This window comes from Parasteatoda tepidariorum, chromosome 2 (assembly GCF_982258835.1).
Source record: "Parasteatoda tepidariorum strain Cologne lab strain chromosome 2, Ptep-v5.0, whole genome shotgun sequence".
NCBI lineage: Eukaryota > Metazoa > Arthropoda > Arachnida > Araneae > Theridiidae > Parasteatoda > Parasteatoda tepidariorum.
The window spans coordinates 9,822,404-9,836,078 of NC_141756.1; the positions used below are offsets into that span (position 1 = coordinate 9,822,404).

Here is a 13,675-nt window from a genome sequence, read left to right on the forward strand (position 1 = left end):
ATTATGAAGATACAAATTAAAATATAATATTTTTCGGTAATAAATTATTTTGCAGAATCTTATGATCTAATATATTACTTTTTTGCGATTTTTGGATTCAACGAGTTATCGATCGAACTAATCATATTGGTATAATCGATATCAACTGCAATATCGGCAGTATGTCGGTACTGCAGATAAAGTTCGATAAGCAAATTTGTAAATTAAAATCCATATTAATAAAAATGTAAAAAAAAAATATGCAAAAAAATTTTAGCATATATTTTGAAAAGAGGGAAGGAGTGGGGGAAGGAGGGAAGGGCCAAAAACGGCTGTGCCTAGGGCCTACGAAAGGTATAATCCGGCTCTGCTTGTATTTGTGATTACAAAGTTTGATTACAGCTGTAATCATGATTACATAGTCGATTACAGTAATCAATTGCTTGTAATCATGATTACAACTTTCAAAAAAATTTTTATTACAGCTGTAATAATGATTACAATTTTGATTACAGTAATCAATTATTTGTAATCATGATTCCAAGTAATTGCGATTGCAAGTAATCACAACAAAAACGAGTACGGGTAATTATGATTACAAGTAATCAAAATATATGATTACATGTAATCATGATTACATGTAATTATTACATGTAATCTAAATACACGATTTCTAGACTTATTCTTATAAATGATTATATTTTACAGTAGATAGTATAATGTATTTTATAATGATACATTTTGCACGTATTTACATGTACTGCATTTTGTACGTATTTGTATTAGTACAAATGAATGTAACTAAAATGTATGTACATATGGTTTTATCTAGTGCATATGTTCAGACATCTTAGTTTCACACACATGTACATACACTTATATTGTAAGTATAAAATACATGTACGTATGTATATAGATAATAATTACGTATGTATGTGCAAACAATGTAGACATGTACATTTATACACAATGAATATATGTATTTTATGCAAATATTTGTGTATGTAAAATGTATACCATATCTATGTTCATGTACGCATGTATATACAAGTACTTGTTGTTTGTACGAACATACATACATTGTCTGTACAATGTATGTCCCATGCATGCATGTGCAATTTATTTATGAACAGTATAATATATGTATGTATACATGTACTTGATATGCATGTCTAATGTATTTATGTACATATACACAATATGTTCATGTTCAATGTATGCATCCAAATATGCATAATACATTTGTGTACGATTGTACGTACATTGGACGTATTTATCTTTCACATATATTCATACATACATTCGACATGCATAACGTATGTACATACACACATTTGAGATGCATATATTGTACAGATGTATATACATGTAGCGCACAGATGTATATTCATATAATGTACATGTGATGAAATGAACATATAATGTTCATATAATGTACGTATGTGTGTACATAAACAGTACATATGTGCGTAAATATATTGGGCATAATTCTTTCATACAAATTTTACATGTGTACAATTTGTTATAATATATGTACAAAATGTTATAATATAATTATGAATATTGTACGTACAAACAACGTTTGTGTATACATAGTATATATTGGAATCGCAAATTGTACGTTCATGCGTGCGTACATTCTATGTACATAAAAATATGGAAACTCATGCATACTTACATAATGAATTTGCATATAGTATACAATCGTAATAACTTGTAATCGTATAGTTTGATTACAAGTAATCACAATTACATGTAATCAAATTACATGTAATCATATATTTCGATTACTTGTAATCATAATTACCCGTAATCGTTTTCGTTGTGATTACTTGTAATCGCAATTACTTGGAATCATGATTACAAGTAATTGATTACTGTAATCAATATTGTAATCATGATTGCAGCTGTAATCAAAATTTTTTGAAAGTTGTATTCACGATTACAAGTAATTGATTACTGTAATCGACTATGTAATCATGATTACAGCTGTAATCAAACTTTGTAATCATGATTACCAGTAATTGATTACTGTAATTGAAAGATGAAATCGATTACAATTTCGCTCTACTCTGATGTAATCAAAAATTTTGATTACTTGTAATCGTGATTACAAGTAATTGATTACATAGCTGTAATTATCTGTAATCAATTACAGTTGTAATCGATTACTGTAATCGACGACCAACTCTGCTTCCGATCACTGACTATGGATCCAACTTCTATAATAATTTAAAATGTTTTTAATCCCAAAATGGTGCACAATTTCAGAATGCCAGTTAGCTTTTCAACTCTAAAGGATACAACTGGACAATCTTTCGAAATAACTTATCAAGACATAAACTGGCGAATTACGCTGTTCGACCACAAATTACTTATTCTTTAATAAGTTCTTAGGCGAATTTAATACAACCACGCATTTTTTATCGTGGGTTGCTCTGAAGTTTGACTGCAAAACCAACGCATTTTATCTATGCAAAACAGCAACCCACTCGAGTCGACGACTGATGAATTCGCCAACCTACATATAGTTTTCCTTCTCAAATCAGTTAATTCTGTTTTTATCTTTTCAGTTTAATATCTATTGAGTAGAGTAAGCAACCGTGCTCTGTTTGCGAACTTTTTGGTTAATTTTTTTTCTTAGGTGGACAGCTGTTATTCTCCTTTGCTGGGCAGTAGCTGTAAAATGCAAACAAAAACACTTGATAAGTTGATATGAATTTTTTCCTACAGTTTCACTTTAGGATGATACGAAATGAACTAAAAGAGGATAATTTATTTGTTTTAAGAGAAATGTTACTTTTTAAGGATTTTTTTTCCATTTTCAAAGCATAAAATAAATTTATTGGAATAATTTTCAGATAATATGGGAAACTTTTAATACGTGGGAGTCCTTGGCAAAAAAAAAAATTATAATTTAACAAGGAAATCATTAATGTTTGCCAACAATTCTTTACAAGTATTAAACCACCATCCTCTGCACTGGTTTGAAGAGATAAAAAAAGTACAGATTTATCTTTGAAAAAAATTAAAAGACGTTGTTGTTGTTACTTATTCTACTTGCCATTAACAGCAAACCTGCTAGAAACCAAACGAATTTTCAAGACAGAGGGTGTTTTTCTTGTTTTCTTAGTGGCACCATCTATGGTAAGAGTGCGACTTCAGCCACACACACATCATAGCCTGTTTAACAGGGAGGAGCCTTTCATATTTCATTCATTCATCCACAGCTCGTAGATTTTAACCTAAACCGGAGAATGATCTATTTCCAATTCAGTACCCCCAGGGGTATTGATATGTAATGGGTACTTGGAGGACTTTGTGACCACGAGAGATTTAACGTGCACCATTCACCAACTGGGATTCTTCGGCCGGTGAGATTCGAATTCATGATCTCATGAGCACGAGCTCAGCGTCCTATCAACCACGCAATCCCGGCTCTTAAAAACGTAAATGTTATTACCCCGGTAACAGGGTCGGGATTGCACGGCCGAAGACTCCCCGTGTAGTAAATGGTGACTGATGCACGTTAAATCTTTCGGGTCGCAAAGTCCTCCATGTTCCCGTAACAAATCAATACCTCTGGGGGTACTGATCCAGGAGTTTCCTTATCTTCTGGATTGGTTTAAAATTACAAGCCTACTTCATAAGTAGCCGTAAACCCAAAACTGGATCAGCTGTTCAACGACGGTAATAATATAATAAGATAAAATAAAATTCCCCGGTAACAGAATCAACGGAGTGAATCTGCAATGTATCTTCATATTCATATATCCAAATTAGTTTGCTGCGACCTCGAGCTTAATCTAACATACATAAAGTAATGTTTGCAAATAAAAGGTCTTTAGCATAAAAGCTTTATATTACGCTTAAATTGAATTTTATTCATCGTTATTTTGTTACAAAAAAAAAATAATGAAATAAGTCCCGATACTGTTAAACCGGTAATCAGGAAACAGAAGAAAAAATCGTCATTTTTTTTTTTTTTTTTTTTTTTGTTCTTTGCGTTGTTCTCTCAATTCATTTATTTAACTTATATCAGAAAAAGGTTAGAGATGTTTAAAAACGGGGAGGGGCCTTCGCAAAATTTCCCAGTTTGTTGGTTGCTTTTTAAAAAGAAAAAGAAAACTTAAATGAGAAAATCATTTGCAGATGCTGTAGTAATCTGCAGCATCCACTGTAGAGTGCTGGAGGGTTTCTGCTATGGGGTTCATTTGCGATAATTCCAAATAAATAATAGGAATTATTAATTTGCCACAGCGAATGATGAATAAAATCCCCCTAAGTTCATTCTTAATTGGATTATTACCATTTTTATTTAATAATCAATGTAAGGTATTTAATGTAAGGTGGTTTCGATTTTTAATATTAAATTTTAACTCATTCTTAATATCAATTTCATCTACTTAACAAAGATCGTAATTCTTTCTGTTGCATTACAATTCGTTCTAAATGTTGTATAAGAATCTTTTTCTTTTCTTATAAATGTTTTTAATACTATAATGAATATTCAAATTTATATTTGCTTATTTGATGACTGCTTAATTCAATGAATACTTAATTTGAGTACTTGAAAAGAAAATTTGTTTTTAAAATACATTTTTGGAATTACAAATGATCTATCTATAAATACATTTTATCCGTTTACCGCTTAGAATAACAATGGTTCGAGTCGAAGTGTGAAGTTTTATTTAAATATTATTATTACTTTCTTAATGTTACATTATTCTACAATTTATATTATGTGAAGAAGAATAAATTAATGTTTTTTACGTGATTTTGTTGAAATTTTTGTTTTAATGTTCTGAATTTTCATAAATGAGAAATTAAAGAAGATAAAACATAATTTTAATAACTTTGACAGTTTTTTTTAAACTAAATATTCTACCCAGATACTATCGATATTTATCACAACAAAGTAACAAGAATAAAAGATAATATGAAATTGTATTTTATTTTATTTTATATCCGTCGTTGAACAGCCGACCCAATTCTGTGTTTACGACTATTCATGTTCAACTCCGAGGCCCTGCAATTTTGAACCCAATCCAGAAGACAAGGGAACTCTTGGATCAGTATCCCCAGAGGTATTGATTTGTTATGGGAACATGGAGGACTTTGCGACTCGACAGATTTAGCGTGCATCAGTCATCTTTTACTACACGGGAGTCTTCGGCCGACCTGGGATCGAACCCGCGAACTCTTGGACACGTGTCCAGTGCCCTACCAACCAGGCTATCCCGGTCTCATGAAATTGTATTTAATTAGTTTATAACAGCATTTCACCGGGATAGCCTGGTTGGTAGGACTCTGGACATTCGTGAGAACGGGAGTTCGAATCCAGCCGGCTGAAGACTCCCCGTGTAGTAAATGGTGAGTGGTGCACGCTAAATATGTAGGGTCACAAAATCCTCCATGTTCCCCAAACAAATTATACCTCTTGGGGTACTGGATTGGAGATTGATCGCTCTCTGGTTAAGGTCAAAATTACTATCTGTGGTTGAATGAATGGGTCCGCCCTATAAACGGGTGCGACGTATGGGTATGGCAGAAGTCTAGTACTTGGCCATAGATGGCACCACTGGAAAACAAGAACAATCGCACCCCTTGCCTTTAACGGCCAACGGCAACAACAAAACAGCATTCAAAGAGTTACAACGGTCCTGCAGTGCAGTGGATTGATCGTTAAGACACGGTTCCCAGCAGAACACCGAAGTCAAGCATCACTGGCTACGGTCAGTGTGCGGGTTCGTGACCACTTGGATCAGTCTGCGTAAGGACCGAGGGTGGGCGGTATGGGTCCTCGTTCAACTGTTCTACCGTAAAGTGCTCGACTTCGCGTTCAGGTCGTCGGGCTACCGAAGCGGGGCTGCCATCCCCACAGTAGAGGATGAAAATTGCGATGGCATGTCTTCGGATCATCATCAGGGATGTTTCCCAGACCGTCGCCAATAGCCCATTGTACAGCTCTAGTGCGACGTAAATGAACTACAACAACAGCAACAAGAGTTACAACGAATCGAAAATACAGCGACCTATTGAGTATGTGACGTCATAAAACGCGTGGAAGAACCGATGTGAGAAACTTCCTGTGGAATAAAGCACAACCTTATGTGTCTAATAACCTTGTATTTAATATACTCGTATCGCCTGTTTGGTAAACGCCCATATTAAATGACGGTTGAGAACTCATCACATTTATATTTTTAAAAAAAGAATTATGCCAAAAAACAACAATAATTGCAATCGAACAGGGGGCTTAGTGAGTTAAGAGCACAGGAGTGTCTTCTAATTTTGTCATCTTGTATGCTAATTGACTCATAAAATCTGAAAGGCTTTGTTCATAACTTGTGAAGTGACAATTACTGAGAAGATATGAATAAAACATCGATTCGGTGATGAACTGCGAATTCAATTCATGACCACTAAGTGAACAAATGACATTTTTTTTTGTAACTGTTTCAATATCTGTAGACTTAGAGATTAGGTCTAGGCTAGACTCAAAAGAATATAATGTATAGTTAAAGATAATAATGAATGAGTTTTAGATCTGAGAACACTTGAAGGATATAAGGGAGTGCCAACACAATATGCTTTTGAACAGAATAAAATCCATTTTTACATTAATGAAAAGTTATACTGAAGTCTTGAAACGGAATCTTTAATCTTAATACTGTACAATATATATGTCCCATAAAAAAAAGAAAAATAAAGATGAAAATAATGCTACGTTGTTATAATTTTCATTCTAAAATTAATGTAAAAAAAAACCCAAACCATAAAAATAAAATACTATGATCTACAGTGCGCAAAAAAAGAAACGGGTCACCTCAAATAACCTCTGATCTTACGATCGGATCTACACGTTCTGGGACTCAATCTTAATGGTTCAAAAGGATGACCTCCAATATGCTAATTAAATTAGAGCAGACGTTACGGAATCAGACACAAAAACAGACTTTCGCTGAATAAACATACCTTTTTTTTGACGAATTCGGATATCTGACCCCCAAAATAAAGAGGGTAGACTCAATCTTATGGTCCTAATAGTTTGGTCAGAAGAGCGGTCAAAACTTCTTACTAATTTTACTTTTAGCGTAACTTGTCATATCTCAAGAACTACTTTAGAAAATTTAAAAAAAATTGCACACAGTTATAAAATTCACCTAATCAAAGATAATTCCAAGCAAAACATAAATAAAAGTAATTGTTTATTATTTCGGGTCGGTTGCTCAACGACGGTTATGAAATAAAATACAACACAATTTCATGTACAACAATTCATGTTCAACATTTTCGCATACAATTTTATGTGAATAGTGGCTTCAACTCCTTCGAAGGAAATGAAATTTCGATAAAGAGTCAAATACTTCTTTTGATAGCTTCACAAATTAATTTGAATTCGACCTATGCTGTTAATAACAGAATTTATTGTAATCTTTTTAACATTAAAAACCTACCATTCATTAAAAATTTCCTCTTTACTTTCTGAAGATCGCTGCAGATTGTCCGTGAGCACAGCTCTACCTGCTTGTTTAAAAAATGGAAGAAAATGACACAGCATTTGATTCCATTTTCGTGAGAAAATTGTTCTTTTAAAGAATAAGCTAATGGATCCAAATAAATTCTTAATGTGATGTCATCCATTTTAATAATCACTAAGACATTTATTCAAACTCATCTTTTTATTTTATTGTTTTAAAATAAGATATTAAAAAACAGTAGTTCTTTTTACAAGGCTGTCTCGGATCCTTAAAATTTATAATAGTGGTATTAAAGAGACGTTGTACAAATTTATATTTGCTTAAAACCACTTTATCGTTTAGTGAACGAGTACGAAGGCATGCCTCAGAAATTATATCCGTGATATACCGTAGTCCCGTATTGATTATGCTATAAAAGTGAAGAAAAATAAGTATTAAATACCTCGTTTAATTGCTAAACATAGGTTGATCATTGAAGAGACTGTTTTTTTTTTGCTATGTCTATTTTCTAAACACGCATTTCGAGCTGTGTCCATTTTCTTAAAAATGCATTTCGAGCTGTGTGCATTTTCATAAATATGCATTTCATGCTGTGCCTATTTTCTTAAACACGCATTTGGAGCCGTGTCCATTTTCCTAAACATGCATTTGAAGCCGTGTCCATTTTCCTAAACACGCATTTCGAGATATGTCCATTTACTTAAACGTGCATTTCGAACTATATCCATTTTCTTAAACACTTATTTCGAACTATGCCCATTTTCTTAAAAACACATTTCGAACTATGCTCATTTTCTTAAAAACACGTCTCGAACTATGCCCATTTTCTTAAAAACACATTTCGAACTATGCTCATTTTCTTAAAAACACGTCTCGAACTATGCCCATTTTCTTAAAAACACATTTCGAATTATGCTCATTTTCTTAAAAACACGTCTCGAACTATGCCCATTTTCTTAAAAACACATTTCGAATTATGCTCATTTTCTTAAAAACACGTCTCGAACTATGCCCATTTTCTTAAAAACACATTTCGAACTATGCTCATTTTCTTAAAAACATGTCTTGAACTATGCCCATTTTCTTAAAAACACGTCTCGAACTATGCCCATTTTCTTAAAAACACGTCTCGAACTATGCCTATTTTCTTAAAAACACATCTCGAACTATGCCCATTTTCTTAAAAACACATTTCGAGATGTGCTCAAAATAAAAAGCTCACAGACAAGATATTTGTAAAAATATAGTTTGAACAAATAAAAAAAATTTTTAGAATCAATTTTAAGAGGTTTCTAAGAATTATTTGTTTTAAAACTCAATCACCAATCCATTGAAAAACATGTTTGTTCTACTTTTTTAACCCTAAAAATAGAAAATAAATCATAACTCCCGCTTTTCATAAGCAAACAAAATCCGCCAAAACAAAACTAGTGACGCAACGTTTACCATTCTATGTTGAGTAGAAAATCCCTACTCATTCGGCAACTTCCCTTGTGACGTAGCTAAGACGTGCGCTTGCGCCCTTTGACTTAATAAGGAAAGCTACATCTACACCCTATGGCGTCAGGTCAGGTCGAAGAGTTGTAGTTAAGTTGTAGGCGCGCCTACGGCAAAACCGCGTGAGTTTCGCTAACTTTCCTTCTGTTACAATTTCCCGGCGCAAAACACTGTGCGGTGATTCCGATTTTTCAGTTTCTGGAACCATTTTTCCCCTCAGCTGTTGGAAAAAGTGTGAACTGTGCCCGTAACTGAATCGAAAGTTTCTTAAAAGTTTGGTTTCGGAATGAAATTTGACCAGGTAAATCACTTTTTTTTTGTTTCGCAATTTAAATTTTTTTAATGAGTTACTTATGTAAAAAAAATTGTTAATAATAATGAAACTTTCTTTTAACATTTAAGTGGAAAATTTTCATAAATATTAAAAAAAAAAATATTTTTATTAAAGCTTTTATAATAACTGTAAACATTTATTTTTAAACATTGCTTTATTAAATACTGGTTGTCTTTTACATTTGTTTGAAATGTGTACTTTAAATTAATTTAATTGCTATCCTTTATGTATTTAAAAAATCAAATCAAGTGAAATATTTTATTTAATAGTTATACCTTTTGGAATCATATAATACGATCATGAACTCTTATGATCAATTCAAAACACTCATATTTGTTATAGTTACTATTTATAAAATTGTATATTGTGTCATTTTTTGTTTATTTATTTGAAAACGTTGTCATTGAATATAAATTAGTTAATTTTGTTTGAAATATATATTACAAACATTCAAAATTTCGAAGTAAAGGATAAAAGAAGAAAATAGTAATAATAATAATAATAATAATGTAATTTAATAGACGAAAAAAATTGACTTAAGCAATTCAAAATTAAATAAATTGGTATTGTACTCGGCTGACAACCAATTTAAGTGGGCTATCTAATCATAGACACTTCTAGTGGTCAACTTTTTCAACAACATCGAACTATTTTAACTCATTAACATATAATTTCATGCAAAAATAAATTCATAATTAATTGTTGCTTTTCTAATTTTGTTACTTTCTAATTTTTAAAGGAACCATCTATTTTTTTAAATTTTTTGTTTCTTTATTGAATATTGTTTATTTGTATTGAAATCAAAATCCGAAATATATATATCCTCAAAATATTATCGTCAAGAAAACTTCCTATTTCGATTGTCAGAAGATGATATATGATCCGACTTATTATTTGAATCTCGTGATCGATTTGATAAGCAAACAAAAATGTTTTCGAAAAATAAAACAATTTCTTCTTATTTTTTTCTTAAAAGGATCCGACAAGGAAAACATCGAATAGTTCCAGACATTTACTGACAAAAAGAATACTAAATTTTGCGTTTTATTCTTCTTATTTTATTTTATTCTTTTTATTTTATTTTATTCTTTTTATTTTATTTTATTCTTTTTTATTTTATTTTATTCTTTTTTATTTTATTTTGTTCTTTTTTATTTTATTTTATTCTTTTTATTTTATTTTATTTTTTCAAAATAATTTTTTTAGTTTATTTTAAATTATTATGATTGAATATAAATATTTTAAATAACATCTTATAAAAGTTTTGAAAACAAATTGAAAGCTGTAAAAAACATGCCTATAACTTTTTTTTTTCTCTGTTAAACTCTTAAAAAATATTGAATGTAACAATTTGTATTTAAATGAATGAAAAGAAGGAAGGAACATAGGACATATTCACCTTTTTTCTGGATACATATTATAGTTTTTATCTATTTATTTTTTAGTGAAGGATTTAAATTTTTTTAAAAATAGCTGAACTACGAAATTAGTTTTGTCGAGACATGTCAAAATTAGCTTTTAAATTTTGTACAAATTTTAATTCATTGTTTAAAAAAAAAAAAATTATCCAAGAAGTATGCTGCATGGATCTTATTTTATTCAACACTCAACAAATTTTAAAAGCGGTCATAAATATCGTTTCCCCTCTTTAAATAGAGTACTTTTTAGGGTTGACAATCGATTGGATCTTTTATGTACCGGTACATAATTTCACAAACAATAGTTTTATACTAATAAGTAATTAATCAATAATCAAAAACAATAACAATTAATTAATAATAATACGTGATACTTATTACTTATTACTTATCAATTAATTGCTTATTATTATTCTTATAATTATTCGCGAAATTACTTATTATTTTAATTACTTATTATTCAGTAATTAAAGTTATTTTACTTACTTATTATTAAGTATTTTCACAAACAATAGATTTGTTTTAATTTTTAAAAAAATAAATAGTTTGCAATTGCGTTATAGTGTTTTAATTTTTTCGACTTTAAAAATAAAAAAACTAAAACTTTTCCAATTCCTTTTATTTCTAAATAATTTTTCAATCGATGCAATCTAAGATACAATCATAATGATTCGGGAGTTAAACTTTATACAGGGTGTTCCTTAATTAACGCCCTTAATATATAACTGAAAATCCTTGACACAACAATAATTTTTAAATATGATAATGCCTCGATTATTGCTGATATCGACAGCTAAAAATATTTAACAGGGAAATAATCGGGGGGGGGGGTTATTATCAATAATGATAATTATCGTTATTTATATCGTTATATACTAATGGTTATTATCTTTTTAATGTTGATTATTACGTAACGAAAATACTGACACGTGTAAAAAGTATGTAAATTAGTTAAATAAAAAAAATTGTGCGATACTGCTTGATCTACTGATGTCTCGCGACACTCAAATCCCGACATCGCAAGCAATACTTAGTAGGCTTTTAATTAGTAAACTGAAAAAAAAACCGCATAATTTTTTTCCTGTTATTGATTACGATTAAGTTTTTTTTATGTAATGGAATTCAATTTGTCAAGTGTGCATTATCTTGTTCTAATTGCATCGTAAAGTGGGTCTTGCAAGATATAGAACAACGTAATTAATTTTCAAGGTCATCATTAGGTGTCGAGGAAAGAACATTTTCTTCAATTATCGTCTGATAAATCCGTCTGGAATTTTCTGAGTATCAAATCGATTATAAAAGCCAAAAATAAGCCACATTCTGATATTAAGATGATAATATTAAAATAGAATCATTTGCATAAAATTATCAACATTAATCTCGATTCGGATGTTAACGACATTTGGAAATTTTAATAGTGAGTCAATCTCCTTTTTTGGATATTTAAAAAGATCTTTAAAAGATTTTCTAAAGAAAAGATGTTTTAAAAGATTTAAAAAGATTTTCTTATTTTCTTTTATGCTTGCATAAGGTGGGATAATTTAGAAATGTGTATATATATATATATATATATATATATATATATATATATATATATATATATATATATATATATATATATATATATATATATATATATATATATATATATATATATATATATATATTTGGATATCACACTGTTCGAATTTTTATTCTAAAATTATGGTAAAATAACGGACAACAGTCTGTCCATTTAATTAACCGTAAAGTTTACAGTTTGAAACGTTTCTTTCACTTTACGGTTTTAAAACCGTTTACAACTGGTATGATAAAAAAAACGCAATTAAAAAAACTACACGGTTTTTAACCATTTACAGTTGCATGGTTTCAAAACCATAAAAATTAAATTAAACAGGACATTGGAGCTAGATTATGTTAGGGATTTCGTTAGTAATGAATATTACTAGTTTACCATCGATCGTAAGAGATGGGAAATACTAGACATTTTGTTAAGTAGGTCTGCGGTACTTTCATATATGCGTAAATGATAATAGTCCAGGGTCGCCAATTTAAGAGTGCAGGATAATAAAATCTTCTTATGTGTTGAATAAATGTAAGAAATACTGTGTACGCTGGGATTCGAATTCTCGTTCAACTGGTAATGAGATTGACTGATTAGCTCTTTCGTCCGAAATATGTACCCTGCTGTAAGGAATTAAGTGATTTCATAAAGTATTCCCCACACACTTGTTGCTATGAGATTCTTAGGCTCTGACTGCTGTGTTAGATATCCGATGGTGGAAAATGAAAACATGAATTCGATATCCTTATATAGTTTAGATTCAAACTTTCGAAGCTGTCATCGGCTGTGGGCCTAGTTGGCGTAGATAAAATTCTGGTTGATTAACCGTATTAAGTGAAAACAGTTAATGAAAGATTTTTCTCACAATTAACCGTTTGAATTCCATCTTTTTTTATGGTTATTTGACTGTTATGGTTGAATATGATAAAATTACAATTAAAATTTTTTTTTATCAAGCAATATTTTCCGAGAAATTTCTTAAAGTGGTGTGAATTAAAAATGAATTGAGAATTCGAAACGCATTTTGGATTATTATGTTGTTCTAGGCATAACTTAAAAAATTAATTTTATGTTTTGAATCTTAGTTGATATGTAGGAATGGTTGAACATGAACATGATGTTTTCTTTCGGGATGATAACACATGAATTATGAAAACAAAAAACAAATTATAAACAGGAAAACGTTTAGTTGGTAACGAAAAAAAGGAAAATTATTGGGGGGGGGGGGTTATAAAAGAAATGAAGATAAACGAGAAGACACTGAAAGCCGAAGGGGGCAGATCAGCGCAAAATACTTTTCCAAGTAATTGTAATTTTTTTCTAAAACCGTGTTTCGGTTCAGTTTTCTTGGGATTATTCGTTTTAAGAAAAATCTTTGTAAATTTCGGTTAACTTAATT

The 13,675-nt window shown here is 30.4% G+C and overlaps 1 protein-coding gene across 19 annotated transcripts in view; it reads left to right on the forward strand.

Moving 5' to 3' along the window:
* Positions 1-13,675, forward strand: part of by (focal adhesion protein tensin) — a 365,221-nt gene that overhangs the window by 72,579 nt on the left and 278,967 nt on the right. For 5 of the 19 annotated variants that reach the window (XM_071177110.2, XM_071177132.2, XM_071177133.2 and 2 more), the window contains exon 1: positions 9,029-9,261. The exons of 11 other annotated variants lie outside the window; for them this stretch is intronic. In XM_071177110.2, coding sequence (XP_071033211.2) covers positions 9,247-9,261 — 15 coding nt within the window. In that variant the 5' untranslated portion in view covers positions 9,029-9,246. Of the gene's footprint in view, positions 1-9,007; positions 9,262-13,675 lie in introns of those variants that run through there. 3 more of the 19 variants (XM_071177134.2, XM_071177111.2, XM_071177112.2) reach the window with 3 other exon arrangements.